General features: G+C 40.2%; 1 protein-coding gene across 1 annotated transcript in view; it reads left to right on the top strand.

Annotated features, from left to right (window-relative positions):
• ROS1 (ROS proto-oncogene 1, receptor tyrosine kinase) overlaps positions 1-16,896 on the top strand; it is a gene marked incomplete at its 5' end in the record, with an annotated part of 184,708 nt that overhangs the window by 78,533 nt on the left and 89,279 nt on the right. The window contains 4 exons of the mRNA XM_089652162.1: positions 2,799-2,862; positions 9,036-9,238; positions 13,454-13,665; positions 14,893-15,182. Coding sequence (XP_089508288.1) covers positions 2,799-2,862; positions 9,036-9,238; positions 13,454-13,665; positions 14,893-15,182 — 769 coding nt within the window. The remainder of the gene's footprint in view (positions 1-2,798; positions 2,863-9,035; positions 9,239-13,453; positions 13,666-14,892; positions 15,183-16,896) is intronic.

Raw genomic sequence — 16,896 nt, 5'->3', positions numbered from 1 at the left:
TATTTGTGTATTACATAAGCAGGCTCCACTTCCGAATTTTCATTGTTGCTCAGTGTTGTTGCTTTACCGCTTTTCTTACAATTTACACTATTGGTTAACAAAAAGCAATGTACTATAGCTAATATTTTACCTCCCACAGATGTCAGGAAGGAAAATAATTTTCTAGAGGATAGAGTGCTTCTGCTCTCCAAAGGCTAATCTACAAATCTATATATAAACTTTTATCTGAGTTTATGAAGCCTGTAATGCTGCTAATATGTCAGTTTAGGCACAAATAATGCTTGGAAGAGGTTTTCCTGAAGCTTGTTCTTCTAGAGTGCTTCTGCTCTCCAATGGCTAATCTACAAATCTATATATTTAACATGATTAAAAAATATAAAAGAACAAGCTTCAGGAAAACCTCTTCCACACATTATTTGTGCCTGACATATTAGCAACACTACAGGCTTCATAAACTCAGATTACATTTTTAATATGGTTACATTTAGAGAACTAAACACTACTTCCCTTAGAAGCTATAGAAAAGGTATATTTAGATCAAAATTGAAATTCTGTACAAATGTATCAAAAACCTGTATCAAGAGAAATATGTAGATTTTCATTGCTAAAATTCTAAAAATCCTACTTGTCTGGCTGTTCCAGGCTTCAGCCCAGATTCACATATGTGCATTTTTGAGATGCGATTTGTGAGTCCGAATTTGCAGGGACAGTGAATTTAAAGTGTTACTAAACCCAGGACCGTGCATTCACTATATCTGGTCTCCCACAGTACACACTACATGGAATGGCAATTATTTTAGTAAATATAAGCTGCTAAATACCTTTTCTCATCACCAGTTAGAGCAGTCTTGTGACTTCTATCAGTGTACAAAAGAGCACTGATTAAAGCTTGTAGGAGGCGTTTTCATTCTCCTCTCACTGCCCTATGAGATTTCATAACCCCTGACCCTCTGTCTGGACAGCACTGATTGGCCCTGTGCTAATCACATGCACTCTCTCAAGAAAAAAAAAAACTCTCTAGCAATACCCACCAAACTGAGCATGTGCAGCTTGGCCCAAGGCTCTGTTCTATTAGCATATGGATTGGGGACTGTAGAAGAAGGGGAGGATCAGAAAAGACAGGACCAAATATCCTTTTTACACAATGCAGAGGATTAACCCCTTTGGTTCCACAGTAACTCCTGACCCTCTGTATGGACAGCACTTATTGGCCCTGGGCTGATCACATGCACTCTCCCAAGAAAAAAAAAAACCCTCTCTAGCAGTACACACCAAACTGAGCATGTGCAGAGTGTCCCTGAGGCTGTGTTCTATCAGATGAAATGTGGAACGTGGAAGAAGGGGAGGATAAGAGAACATATGATCAAACATTCTTTTTACACAATGCGCAGGATGAACTCCTTAAGTTCCACAGTGAGTATAACAAGCATACTTTACTGCACATACAGACACTGTTGTGGGTTTAGTAACACTTTAGTGCAGTTCTATTGAGGCTGTTCAGATATATGTGGGAGACTAGCATTGCGTTTTAGAGAAAGGATCCTGTGCAAGTTTGGGACTGTGCATTTTGAAGTTGCAATCAACGGAGTTGAATGGGAGGTATGCGAATATAGTGTTTTTTTCAGTGCTTTCCTATTGCAGATTCTTTAGTGCAAGGTAGCTTATTCCAGAGAGAGAGAAAGAGAAATTTGTAAAGAAAAGCCAAAAATGCTGGCGCTATAAAAATGCATAAAAAAATGCATTGGTGTTCAGCGACAACCACATGTCTGCAGAATCGCCCTACAAAATGGAGCTATTTTCAAAAGCACATGTGTGAACCAGGGCTCAGTATTTTCATGATCTGGAACGAACATGCAGCAAGTAATATCTTCTGACCTGCATACTGGATCAGTAACTAAGAAAATATGTGGCGGAACGTGGTGCCTGACCCCAGTCCTTCTCACCAACTCGTGACTGAAGGACCAGCCGATCTCGCACCGCGCTGTCACTTGCGTAAGAATATCACTCTCAGCTGTGCCCTGCACAAAGATTTTCCGGCTCGCGGGACTACGATTTATGTGCCAGCAGCCTGAGAGCAATTGTTACGATTGTTAAAATTCAAAACATTAACAATAACATATAAAACCATTATAACTATGCCCCAAATTACATCACCAATCTTGTATCCAAATATCACCCAAACCGTACTTTCCCCTCCTTGCACGACTTCCTGCTCTCTAGCTCCCTTATCTCCTCCTCCCATGCTTGTCTCCAGGACTTCTCCAGAGCCTCCCCCATCCTCTGGAACTCTCTACCCCAATTTATCAGACTATTGCCTACTCTGCTCACTTTTAGGCGATCTCTGAAAACTTCTCTCTTCAGGGAAGCCTATCCTGCCCTCAGCTAATAATGGAATCTTCTACTCCTCCTACCAGTCCATCCCCCACAGTTATTACCTTTTGTACCACTAGCCCCTCCCTCTTAGATTGTAAGCTCCAAGGAGCAGGGCCCTCCTAACCCTCTTGTATTGAACTCCATTGTTGCTGTATTGTCTCCCGTTATATTGTAAAGCACTGAGCAAACTGTTGGCGCAATATAAATCCTGTATAATTATAATAATAATGAAAGCAAGTAGATTAACATGACAGATCAGCATGATAGCATTTTCAGGAGAGGTTAACAGTGGCAACCTATGTACTTTGTCAGAACAGGTTTCTTTGTTTTACTCAATTTTGTGGCACAGCGTAGCAAAGCTTGAACTATAAAATATCTAAACTATTAATATATTAAAATATTTGTACTTAATTATTGTCTTCTAGGTGCAAGCCTATACTTCTGTTGGACCTGGTCCATTTTCTGATATGACGGAAGTGCTTATCTCAGGTATTGTGTACAATAAAATACAGTTGATCAGTTAAACATTGGAAATACAGTTGCAGGAAAAAGTATGTGAACCCCTTGGGATTACGTGGAGTTTTGCATGAATTGGGCATAAAATGTGCTCTGAACGTCATCTAAGTCACAACAATAGAAGAACACAGTCTGCTGAACATAATACTACACAAACATTAGATGTTGCCATGGTTTAATTGCACATAACATGTAAACATTCACAGTGCAGGGAGGAAAAAGTATGTGAGGCCCTAGCTTAATGACTTCTCCCAGAGCTAATTGGAGCCAGGAGTGAGCCAACCTTGACTCCAAACAGTGGGATGATATTGGATGTGTTGCGAACAGCTGTCCTGCCCTTAAAAAACACACACCTCTTTTGGGTTTACTGATTTCAAGAAGCACTGTCTGATGTGAACCATGCCTCACAAAAAAGAGCTCTTTGAAGACCTACGACCGAGAATTGTTGACTTGCATGAAGCTGGAAAGGGTTACAAAAGTATCTCCGAAAGCCTTGATGTTCATGTGCCCACGGTAAGACAGACTGTCTACAAATGGAGAAAGTTTAGCACTGTTGCTACTCTCCCTAGGTGTGGTCGTCCTGTAAAATCGACTGCAAGAGCACAGCGCAGAATGCTGCATGAGGTAAAGAAGAATCCCAGAGTGTCCGCTAAAGACCTACAGAAATCTCTGGCACATGATAACATTTTTGTTGACACATCTACAATAAGGAAAACATTAAACAAGAATGGAGTACATGGGAGGACACCACGGAGGAAGCCATTGCTGTCCAAAAAGAATATTGCAGCACGTTTGAAATTTGCAAAAGAGCACCTGGATGTTCCACAGCACTACTGGCAAAATATACTGTGGACAGATGAAAACAAGAATGAGTTGTTTTTGAAGAACACACAACACTATGTGTGGAGAAAAAAAGGCACAGCACACCAACATCAAAACCTCATCCCCACTGTAAAACATGGTGGAGGGAGCATCATGGTTTGGGGCTGCTTTGCTGCCTCAGGGCCTGGACAGATTGTTGTCATTGATGGGAAAATGAATTCCAGAGTTTATCAAGACAGTTTGCAGGAAAACGTACGACCATCTGTCCACCAACTGAAGCTCCGCAGAGGATGGGTGATGCAACAGGACAATGACCCAAAGCATACAAGTAATTCAACAAAACAATGGCTGCAACAGCACAGAATACGCCTTCTGGAGTGGCCCAGTCAGAGTCCTGACCTCAACCCGATTGAAATGCTGTGGCATGACCTTAAGAGAGCGATTCACACCAGACATCCCAAGAATATTGCTACACTGAAACAGTTTTGTGAAGAGGAGTGGTCCAAAATTACTTCAGATCATTGTGCAGGTCTGATCTGCAACTACAGGAAACGTTTGGTTGAGGTTATTGCTGCCAAAGGAGGGTCAACCAGTTAAGTCCAAAGGTTCACATACTTTTTCCTCCCTGCACTGTGAATGTTTACATGTTATGTGCAATTAAACCATGGCAACATCTAATGTTTGTGTAGTATTATGTTCAGCAGACTGTGTTCTTCTATTGTTGTGACTTAGATGATGTTCAGAGCACATTTTATGCCCAATTCATGCAAAACTCCACGTAATCCCAAGGGGTTCACATACTTTTTCTTGCAACTGTAAGTAGGTGTTATATGGCTGATTTAAAGCAGTTCACTTATGTTGGTGAATACATTGAATGCTACATTGGCATTTCATGTCCAATCATGTGCAAAGACCAGTGAAGTAATAGCACTGGCATAAGGGGCCAGAATTAATGGCAAAAATCTCTTTATCTTTTACTGTATTCTTCACCAAAATCAAAGAGCAGTGTAGACAAAATGTCACCACATAAGAAAACACTAAGAACCTTTTTTCAAGTGGAGGTTAGGCTGGTCAAAGATTGTCTGTCTGTTTTTTTGTTTTTTTCTTGTTCAAGCAGTGAGCTGAAAGAAAAAACAGACTTTTCTCTATCCATATAAAGAAGAGGGATGGAGGAACCCCGTTCCACCTGGACTTTGTATTCTGACAGTGGGACTCTCTGCTGTCAGAATACACTGATCAGCAGCTGCAGCTGACTGGCTGCAGCCACTGATTGACAAAACAATCTATTTTTGATGAATGGGGATGGCCACATGTTGATCGAAATGTGATTGCTCCCTGCTGAGTTTTGATGTGTCTTTGGCCAGCTTTACACATATATCATATGCTTTACAAAGGGTACATTGTGACCTGAAACATAGCGTTTTTTTTATAGACTGACACTTTGCATATGATTGTTGATACAGATTTACCATATTCACTAAGCTAAATGAAAATTCACTTAGGAAATGAAAAAATCACTACTCACTGGGACTGATTTTCTAAATGTTTAGGAAAGAAAATGAATGTGGTAAATAAGGTGAAGCCATGTTCATTTTCAATAATTAATCATGTGCAAGTTTTTTTCCAAAACAGAAAGTTATCCTTAAATGTGATTGGATGAATGAAGCGAACACAATTTCGCCCTATTCAGTAGAATCAACATACACTGTAGAGAGTAAACAATTATTTTGTGAATAGTTTCTCCCTCCTTAGCAAACCAATCCCTCTGGGTTGTGCATAACTACCAGTCAGGTACTTTCTACTACTTTCTGTAATTCACTGGAATATGACATCTAGGAATATCTAGGAATGTGGTAATCCTGCAGAATGCAACTCATTTAAAATGCACAGATACCCAAAATAAGATGTACTTACAGGATGTTTGGTAGATTATGTTAATCATTTGAAAATGGGATCATACCTGTGCTTATTTTTTGCATTCCAAGGATTCAGTAGCCTGGTGGCAGCTAAACAATGTGCTGTCCATTGCTTTCTGGAATAATTCTAGGAATAAATAATTATGTTCTGATGGTATATTGGATCTACACTAGAATATTTCTAACAGACATGTAACACCGTCCTAGTTAAGTGCTAGGATGTTTGGTAAATTTAGTTTCTTTATGGCTCCTCTGTAATCAGTGGAGAAGTTGTTAGTTTCTTTGGGCTGTTCTGTGCTTCACAGGCTGCAGGTTTGATTGCTCTCCCCTGCCTTCAGGAAATTTCTAGAATATAGGAGCAGAGCAAGTCAATTAAGCTGTCCGAATGTTTAAGGGGCCTTAACCAATCCCTGTGAAGGTGTGTCCAGTAGGTGGATGAAGAGCACATAAATGGTCTGAGGCTGAGAGCAGTCTTGTCTTGTTCTGGAGGAGAAATCCTCAGGCTGCCCTCTGGGCAGATTGTTGGACTTGCCCATATGAAAGAAAAATATATTTGAAATATATTTAAAAAATACTCTTCCCAAATATATTGCTATATACTTGAAATACTACAATTTTGTCCATATTCAATATATTTCAAAATATAGTTCAATAAATAAATATATGTATGTGTGTATATAAATGTGTGTGTGTATATATATATATACACATATACACACACACATATACATACATACATGTGTGTGTATATATATATACATACTGCATGTTTAAATGCCTTTTTATTACAAGATATATGAAAAAATACATTAAAATATAATTTTTTATATACATTTTAAATACATTTCAAATATACTGTATGTCTTTAAAAATACAAATCTATATTTTTGGAATGCATTTACAAATGTATGTTAAAATTACTTTTATATATGTTAAAAAAATCTGAACAATATATTTAAAAAATATATATTTTAAAAAATATTTTTTTTTTAAAATATATTCTTCATTTTAACATATATTTTTACGTATATTTGTAAATGCATTCCAAAAATGTAGATTGTATTTTTAAAGACATACAGTATATTTGAAATGTATTTTTTAAAATATTTTTCATATATTTTGTAATAACAATGCATTTCAACATGCAGAGTGTGTGTATGTGTATATATATATATATATATATATATATATATATATATATATATATAGTGTGGTAGTTCTAATTGAGACAGTCCATTTCTTTAAATGTCTCAATACTGGCTATTTCTCCCTTTGGCATAGGGACTGTTGAGAAAATCTTAGGATAGTGAAGTGTGTCCTCCTGTGTTACTGTTTAGCTATTCTGGACTATCCCATATCACCCTGCACCCTATCCAAGTTTATTCAGCAATAAATAGTGAAAATACATCTCCTAGACTGATTTCTGAGATCGAGTGAATGAACTGTTACTGTGTGCCTGGCTGCCTCTGCACTAGTTTTGGGAAAGTACCAGTTAAATTACAATGGTTCCTGTGGGGAACCTATTTATAAAGAAGTGGCATACATTCATTTATAAGCTATGTTCTTGTATTTTTTTGAGGGGGTCATTTCTAATAGATGTTTGTTGCGGCATAAATTAAAAGAGAAGTAGGACTTTTTTTCCCCTATTTATACTTACCTAGGTGGATGCAGCATCGACCTGATGCTGCATCTGTCCCCTGCCGGCTCTAAGGGTGAGAACTCCGTAATCACATGGCTGCTGATTGCTGAGTTCTCACAGCCGCTCTGAGCAGAGACCGGGACTGTCAGTCACCACTGTCTGCGCAGCCCCCCCCCTCCCCCAGTGCTTATTGGAGGAGGGGGAGGGAACAGCTGACTAGAACTCTCATTGCTTCTCTGAGAGGCCTAGCCAGGTGCCACTCCAGACTCTGGGGTGGATACCGATTTCAAAGTCGGGATCTTTCCCCAGCCTGGACCGTCTGAGTGACATCTGCCAGGGGTGTGTTTACCACAAGGCAAACAAGGCATTTGCCTAGGGAGGCATTTTTCAGGGGGGCAACAGCATTTTTCAGGTGGGCAGTGCCACCCCCGAAAGAAGGTATGAAAGAAGGGACACACGCAGTACGGGGACCAGGTGGGATTTGAGAGAGGTTGCGGGCTGCTTGATGGTGTATGCAGAGCCTGACTCTTGTTCCTGGGGATGTCTGGAGCTGTGAAGATAAGTGTCTTACCTCTTTCCGGGGTTGGGGGTTGCCAGTGTATGGGCGGCAATGGTAGTGGAAGGTTCTCTCGGACGGGTGGGGGGCTGGAGTGTTGTTGGTCAATGTCAGGCTTTCTTTGTGGGGGAGGGAGGTGTTGGTCGGTGTCAGGGTCTCTCCGTGGGGGGAGGGAGGGAGACAATTTTTGTGTTGCCTAGGGCAGCACAAAACCTAAATACATGAAAAGATGTCATTGTTTGTTAAAAAAGGGGCAAGTACCCCTAAAAAAATTGAACAAACCTGAAGAACCTAGAACGGAAAAAGAAGAGAAAAAGAAAGGCTATTGTACATTCCATATATACAAAAAATCACCAGCGCCAAAAAAAGTGAAATAATTACTTAATAAATGCTGCTGCTCATTAGTGTAAACACCAAAAAAAAAATATAAAACATCAAAACAGCGCAAATAAAAATAAATTCAATATTCAGTGAAGAATTTATACCGAAAAAACTTAAATAGTATAAAAAAAAAAAAATATATAAAATATATCAAATAAATTAGTCCCATTCCAAATCAAAAAGGTGAATAAAATAAAATTGAAATAAAATTGAAAAAGTCCTTCTCCATAGAGAAGGACTTTTTCAATTTTATTTTATTCACCTGGAGTGGGACTCATTTATTTGATCTATTTTATATTTTTTGAATTTTTATACTATTTAAGTTTTTTTTGGTATAAATTCTTTACTGAATATTGAATTTATTTATATTTGCGCTGTTTTGATGTTTTATATTTTATTGTACATTCCAAGTAATTATATTTACAGTTGTTATAATTTCGTACCAGCCACACAGACTTATGTTCTTAATGTCCATACAGTATATGGTTCTATAAATGTGATGTATTGCAACTAAATAAGGCAAAATACTTGAAAATGGATTAAAAACATTAAGCAAGAAAAAGTGCAAACGTACACATCCCAATGAACCAATGAACCTGCTTCTATAAAAAGCTAAAACAAAGAATATGTTGGAAAAATTCACCATAAAACTAGCTAATCAACCCTTTATATAAATTATTTGGTTAGATCCAGGCAGTCCTTTTGGTGTCTTGAGTCTCACAATGATCTTTTTATATTATTCATATATGTCAGTTAATTGTACAAATAACGTCTTGTTTTTACCACCCTGTGTTTGCCTTGTGTTGTTTGTGCTACATTTTTCTTTCCACAGATATTCACCCTGTTCCAACTCTTATTGGTATCTCTTCTAAACAAATCTCTTTCAATGATCTGGACAGAAAGGCTATGCTGTGGAATCTTACCACAGAGGAGAATATAAAGTCGGCTTCCTACATAGCCCTTGATGGAGGCCTTTATTTTCTGCTTAATGATGTGCTCTTTCTGAGGGATACAAAAAGCCTGTCTACAGTTCTGGTACTTGTTTTGACTTTTTAGTTAAAGTGAAGCTAATCTTTCCTACAAATTAGCTAAAGGTAATGATCAGGGGTGGACTGACAACTCATGGGCCCCCCGGGCAATAGGGGATCATGGGGCCCCTGTGTCCTTGCCCAAACTCAAAAAAGCCTATGAAAAATGTACCAGGGGCATCTCATGGGGCCACCTACTAACCCCGTGCCCTCGGGCAGTGCCCGAGTTTCCAAATGGTCAGTCCGCCCCTGGTAGCGATACATCAGAACTGTGGCATCTTGTAGTTCCTGCAAGTCCCTGTATTAACCTTCAGATAAATCACGGTGGCTATTGGAGTCTAGGTTGTAAGCTATAGTTCAGGCAAACAACTAAATACACAGTTTGAAGCGGAGCTCCACTCTCCCCCCCAAAAAATTAAAAGTCAGCAGCTACAAATACTGTAGCTGCTGACTTTTAATATAAAGACACTTACCTGTCCCGGGGGTCCAGCGATGTCCTCAATTGGCTTTGGGTGCTGGCGCTGTCATCTTTAGTGAGGGAAACCAGAAGGGAAGCCTTGCAGCTTCACAGTTGGTTTCCTACCGCGCATGCACAAAGTGCGCTGAGCTTTGTGAATGGGCAGCTGTCTTCTGGGACCTATGAAGTGTCCCTGAAGGCTTCAGGTGTTAGGAGAAAAATCCAGGTACCCATTCCCCCCAAAAAGTGCCAAATGTGGCAGTGGAGGAGGGGAGGAAGCAGACAAATGTAACTTCCCTTTTGGGTGGAGTTCCGCTTTAAATACAGATACAGTTGTTTACTTGCCATAATGTTTGTATTTCAGTCCATCCACTGCTAGGATTTAAACTGTCAGCACAGCCCTATCTGGCAGGGCAGCAAACCTGTTTTTTCTATGTTGCAGTTAAAGTGTTACTAAATCCACAGCAGTAAAATCAGTCTGTACATGCAGTAAAGCATGCTTGTTATACTCACTGTGGAACCTAAGGGGTCAATCCCTCGCATTGTGTAAAAATGCTGTTTTATCCTGTCTTATCTGAACCTCCCCTTCTTCCACAGTCAGAGAAGACAGGATCAAACAGCCTTTTTACACAATGCGAGGGATTGACCCCTTAGGTTCCATAGTGAATCGCGGTGCTGCACGCTCCCAGGGAGAGCGCACAAGTAGGGAGCATGGAGGCCGTTTATAAATGGTCATCTGCCCCTGCACTGCTCCCGTCTGGCCATTTATATACTTGGGCTGGAAGGAAAGTGGTTGAAGCGGTAGTAACCCGCAGCTGGAGAAAAAAAATTAAAAATCCCCTGGAAGGTGATGTCATAATGTGCTAGTATGCATTGCATACTAGCACATTATGCAGTACTTACCTTAAAACAAAGCCCTCCACCGGTGCGGTGTCCTCACTGCAGATGCTTCCATCATCACCCGGTCTTCCTTCCGGGTTTGTGAGTCCTGGCCGCCAGACTGGCCGAACCGCACTGCTGTCACTCCCACCCATGCGCGCAGGAGTCTTGGGGCACGGCACAGTGCTCTGAAGGAATATCATGGGTATGCCTTTCCTTCAGAACACATGCACCAGTGGACAAAAAGAGCAAATATCTCCTAAATGGGGCACGTTTAGGAGATATTATTATTATTATACAGGATTTATATAGCGCCAACAGTTTGCTCAGCGCTTTACAATATAAAGGGAGACAATACAGCAACAATACAGTTCAATACAAGAGGGTTAGAAGGACCCTGCTAAGGCAAGATAACACTCAAGATGAAACATTTTCTATTGTTGCATACACCCATATGTTGTACTTGTGTTTTCGATGGCATTACTGTAAAAAAGAGTACAGCAGCACACATTGATTCATGTCAATGACAGGCTGTATGCGGCATCTGGGCTGCCTGGGAAGAGTTACATTGAAGGGGCTCAGCTGGCCAATACAACCAGACTTGGTTAAGAGAACGGGTCACTATGTGCACAGAGACCAGACAGGGTCTTGCCAATCCCCTAAACAGAAAATACAGGCATTTCTGCTTTGGATTTATGTTTTTACATGGATTGTTGAAGAATGGGGGACACACTGAAAAAAGAGGGATCTTCCTCAACAGTGAGCATTTTAATACATTACTGGAACGTATTATTTGTGCACAGAGTTTAGCTCTTAAAACTAATATCATTCAGATTTAATGAGAGCAAGAATCATAAAACTTAATTGTCTAAACCAGTATTTCTCAACCTTTTTCCAGTCAGGCTGCCCTGAAAAACATTTTCAGTCTTGAGGTCCCCCCAGTCTAAGGCTTGGCTCACGTTACTGAGAGTAGGGGAACCTGCACAAAATTGCACTCATTCCCAACATGCAAACGTGCTGCTCTTTAGCAGATGCACAGGGGTATCATTCATTTTTAATGGTACCCTGCAAGCACTGGCAGATGCAGTGCAGCTCAAGTTTGAAAAAGAAGGGACAGGGACTTCTTTCCCTGTGTTTATGTGGTTAGGGAAGCCCAATGAAATGAATGAGCTGCCTTACACACTGGACGCAGCCCCACAGATGTGAACTAAGGGCTCTCGTGAGGTTGGGGGACTAGAACCACACCTCCGTTGAGCCACATTTTGTACCACCCCCAACTGCTCTCCATTTAGATGCAGTGGCAACAGCCAGGGACGTACACATGTTTTGGACATGGCTGGAAGTATACCGTCAGGTGAATGGGGCTACACTGCAACCGTGTACATTGCATGCAGTTGCTGAATGGTGATGCTACATTTAGGGGGTTAAAACAGATGGTGAGTAGGCAGCATATCACATGCCAGCTTGGATAGCTTTTCAGAGGAGCAGAAGTCCTTTCCACTATTATGAATGAACCCGGGGCGGACTGACAACTCATGGGGCCCCCAGGCAATAGGGATCATGGGGCCCCTGTGTCCTTGCCAAAACTCAAAAAAGCCTATGAAAAACGTACCAGGGGCATCTCATGGGGCCCCCTACTGACCCCGGGCTCTCGGGCAGTGCCCGAGTTTCCAAATGGTCAGTCCGCCCCTGAATGAACCCCAAAATAACTTCCATCCATCCATCCATACACACACATATGCACACATACCCACATATGCATACAAATGCACACACACACACATACACACACACGCAAACACACAGACTCACACATAGCCTTTTTTAAAAACAGCAGTACAGTACCTGCAATTGCACCATGTACTGCATTGCTGGGTACTGCCCTGTAGGGGGTGGCAGAGAGCTCAGGACTCAGGAAGCCACCTGCTTTCACTCTACTGTCCTGACCAAGCTTCTGCTGTGCTGAGCAAAGTGGAAGTTATGTCGGATCTGATAGACTTTCTCAACCAAGATGCCGCAGCAACCCTGAGGACCTCAGATGGCACCCTGGTTGAGAAAGACTGGTCTAAACAATATCATGTCCAGAATGATAACATCCGTGTTGATATTTTTGATTGGTCTGTAGGATTTGCAATAAACTGGTCCATGTTGGACTTAGGAATTAGTACTATTAAGACTTTCCTCTTGGATAGGAGGAGAGGCACGTTCTCAAAAATGTAATTGTACAAAATTAACTGGAAGACTAATACAGGTACTTGCAGATGTTAAACGTTACCTTTGCTTTAGGGGCATTGTTTTCCAAGGTCAGGTAAAGTCAACTGTAAATTACAGTAGAACAGTATTTTATTTCTTTTTGTGTTTTTGTTAGCTTCATAGGTTGAAGTAGCAGTGCAACAGTGTGTTGTTCAGTGGTAATAGGAAAATACTCAAGGGTTTACAATAGAAGACAAGAGACATTATTCTTTTTTCGAAGTCTGCTTGGTATGAATCTGAACTACATTGTGATTTAATAGAAACAGGATGTTCCCTGAAGTGAATTTTAAAAATAGAAAGCAAAATGTTAACCCAACAAAATTAAACTAATGCCTTATGAACAATATATGAAAATAAACTGAGCTATTTGAATTGTGAATCCATTTTAAACCCAATTTTTATGGAAAAATTTTCAAGTGTATTGATAATAAATACAAGAATTGTGGCTGGTACAATGGTGTTAACTTTAGGTACATAATATAATATCAAATGGCATGCAGTTTTCTGTAGCAGCCCAAAAAATTTAACTTTTGTCAACTTAGAGTGTGTAGACAAATAAAAAGTGATTTGGATTCTAAGAGACTTCATTTTACATATTGTAGTTTGCCATACTTACTAAAGATCTTGTTTTAGTTATTGGAAGATGAACGTTTCTCAGGCGCTCAAAGCATGACAGCAGACTGGATAGCAAGACATATATATGTAACTGTACATTCTGAACAGAATAGTACTGAATTCTTCTTTATTGATCTGGAGCAAAAGGAAAAAAATCTCAAACCTATTGGCACATCACTGAAATTATCCAACCTGACCATAGATGCCATTGCTGCTTACCCTTTGCTTAGGTACATGGTTTTTCTTATTAATTTATTTCCTGTTCAGTTTGTATTAATTTATTACATTCTTTCATCTTCTTTTATAAGTTACAGTGAGGTTGAAAAAAGACGCATTTCCATAAAGTTCAACTAAAATAAATAATTGAACTAAAAACCTGTGTCCTCTGAAACCTAAACCTGCAGTGAATCAAGAGGAAGGCAAGCAAATTGAGGTCCAATTTGCTCCAAAAGGGACAAAATTTCTTCCTGATCTCCTAAAGCAATTGGATACTCCGTGGATCAACAATCTACAGTGTTATTTACTGTAAATAATATTGGTTATATTTTGGGCAATTAGAAACACATCCCCGCTTTTCCCAGCAGTCCATTACAGAGTTGGCTATAACTAGCATCTCAATTGTTTTTTCTCAAGGAAGAATACATTTAGTTGAGTTACTTCCTCAGCAGGAAATCCACAATCTCTGAACATAGAGCTGAGCCCCACTGGAGTCTAAGCTAGATCTTATTTCTTCTGGTCAATTTAAAGGCTAATAGGTAAGCTATTGCTGAAAAAGGGCATAATTATCTAGACACTGCCATGGGGGGATTATGCAAACTTTAAAAAAAAAAAATACCAATCCTTCAAATAAAATGCCTTAAGATGGGGATGCCTTGAAGCTGCATGTAGTATGATGTAGTCCAAGTGACCATTTAGAGAAAAAAAAACAAACCACAACAAAAAATGCATGAGGTTCCCATTCATATTCTAAGCAGACCCTTGTCCAGGCATGCAGCCTGGGGGGATAGGAAAGTGGGGGGGGGGGGGGTGTTAAAAGGCATGCACCCTTCCTTTATCATACCAGGCCTGGCACCTTTTAACATTAGGGAGAACTTGCAAGGAGGTTGGGGAATCCTTACCCCCCTTACAAGCCACCTTGGGCCTCTTTTCTGCATCCTGTCCCTCCAAAAAGATGTGCAATTAGGAAAGGGTGGGGGGTCACTAATGAGTAATAAAGGGCAGTCATTTCCCCCTGTACTCTTTTCCTTAGATGGGGCTTACTAATTAAAAAGGATTCCATCTCCCTGTAAGTCCCTTGCCCTCATTGTTTTGCCCTGATGTGCTACTCTTTTCTTATTCAAGCTTTGCCATAATTATGAAAACAATCTATTCCATAGTAAGCCATAATTTTACAGCCAGTTACAAGAAACAATATTATTGACTATATGTTTACTGTATATTGGTTTTAATTTTTTCAGCCGCCTGTACTGGATAGAACACTGGGAAATGGGTAGTAGCATATCATATTATGATATTATAAATGATACAGTAGTGCCTGTTTTGGGACAATATAATCAGAAAGATGTTGCTAGAGCAATTGGTTGTGATTGCTATATGAAGAGCTACGAATCGATTAGACTGATGACTTTGGATACAACAAACACCAGCTGCTCATTCATATTATTCTTGTGGAATGAAACATATATCTTGGCCTCTGACATGGATGGATGTCATTGTTGGAATGTGATTAAGATACCACTTATGTCTGGTGAGTATCCATTGCTATTGATGTGTCTAGTAATACTAAATTGCTTAGTTTTATATGGAATACAATGAACTATAGATATCATACTTCAAGTGGAGCTAGCATTGTAGATTCACAGTCATGTAGTCCAGTGTTTCTCAACCTTTTTTCAGTTAAGGCACCCTTTACAATTATGGACAATCTGAAGGCACCCTTTAACATTCTGCACAGTGTCAAGGCACCCCATTCTAAAATGTAAAAAGCTTTTCTAATAGTTTTACATAATGCAGCAACATCCACATGTGTTGGACACCCAATGTTAGAGGCGATTTATTGTTCCAAAGCAAATATTCCTTTGCAAACTGATACTGACTAGTGTTCCAATGTTTCTCTTTCAGTTTCTCTCACTCACTATGTGACTCCAGTGCTAACGGAGAGGGGCAGGAGAGGGCAAACAAGGATGCTGCGCAGGCTCCCGCCATCCTCCTTATCAACTAATGATGTCATTGGTTGTTAGGATGCTGGCAGCTGGCAGGTTGTAAAAGTGTGCAATGAAAACCTGTGGCATTGTGTACTAAAAAGCAGGCTTGATCCACCTGCATTTTGCCAAGGCACCCCTATAAATGCCTGAAGGCACCCCTATAAATGCCTGAAGGCACCCCAGGGAGCCTTTACACCCTGGTTGAAAAAGGCTGATGTAGTCACACACACTGTATTGCTAACTTAGGGAAAACTGTTAAACTGACAATTAATTTGTAATTTAAGGCCCAACTGAACCTTCAGTTTAAATCAACTACATACATTCCAGGTGCATGAAAACAAAAGGTGCACAATGTCTTACAGTTCAGTTTCTTTTTAGCTACAACCTAAATGGAGATGATTTTCCCCTACAAGCAGTTGTTTTCTGTGGGGAAACAGTTGTCTTTCTGCAGAGGTCTGACACACTCCCTACCATTATATTCCCAACACAAACATTGACAAAATATAAAACACACACACACACACACACATATATATCTACATAGTGACCTCTTGCACAATTCCCATCCAACACTCCTGGTAGTGGAGACAAGTACTGCTAGGGCAGTGGAAGGGTGGAGATTCCAAGAATTTGGTTCAGTGAACGTGAACTCAAAGATGCTGAGGTTGGATGAGTGGAAGTGAGGAGTCAGGTCACAAGCCAAGTTCAGTAACAGCCAGGTAGGTAGGTACAGAATCACAATCAGAATCCAGATCTGAAATAGGCAGGGGTCAGCAACTTGGAATTTGATTTAGCGAACTTGAACTCCAAGATGCTGAGTTTGGATGAATGAACACAAGGAATCAAGTCACAAGATAGTTCAGTAACAGCCAGGAAAGTAGGTACAGAATCACAATCAGAATCCAGGTCAGAGACAGACAGGGTCATCCGTGCACTGGCAGTGAGATACAAAATCAGCAGGAAGATTCTTAGTCAAAATTTCAGGCCTGGGTCAGTAACAAAAAACAGTAGCAGGCATGAGACAATCCTGCAATGAGTCTAGGCAGGCCTCAGGTCTAGATAGGTTGCTAGGTGCCAGGATCTGTGGGTGAATCTATGTGTGCATGTCCTTCCACATCTTGTTAAAACCCTATGCTCATGGGTATGCACCCGATCACTTGCTATACAAAGTTCCTGACATATATATATAGAAAATCAACATATAAACTTCTAAACTTCAAATAAAAAAAAGTGACTGATAAAAAGTAAAATCAAATT

The sequence above is a fragment of the Staurois parvus genome, unplaced genomic scaffold (assembly GCF_062004578.1).
Source record: "Staurois parvus isolate SC_StPar_1 unplaced genomic scaffold, SC_StPar_1.0 ptg000672l, whole genome shotgun sequence".
NCBI classification, from domain to species: Eukaryota; Metazoa; Chordata; class Amphibia; order Anura; family Ranidae; genus Staurois; species Staurois parvus.
This window is presented reverse-complemented; position numbering and strand designations above follow the sequence as displayed.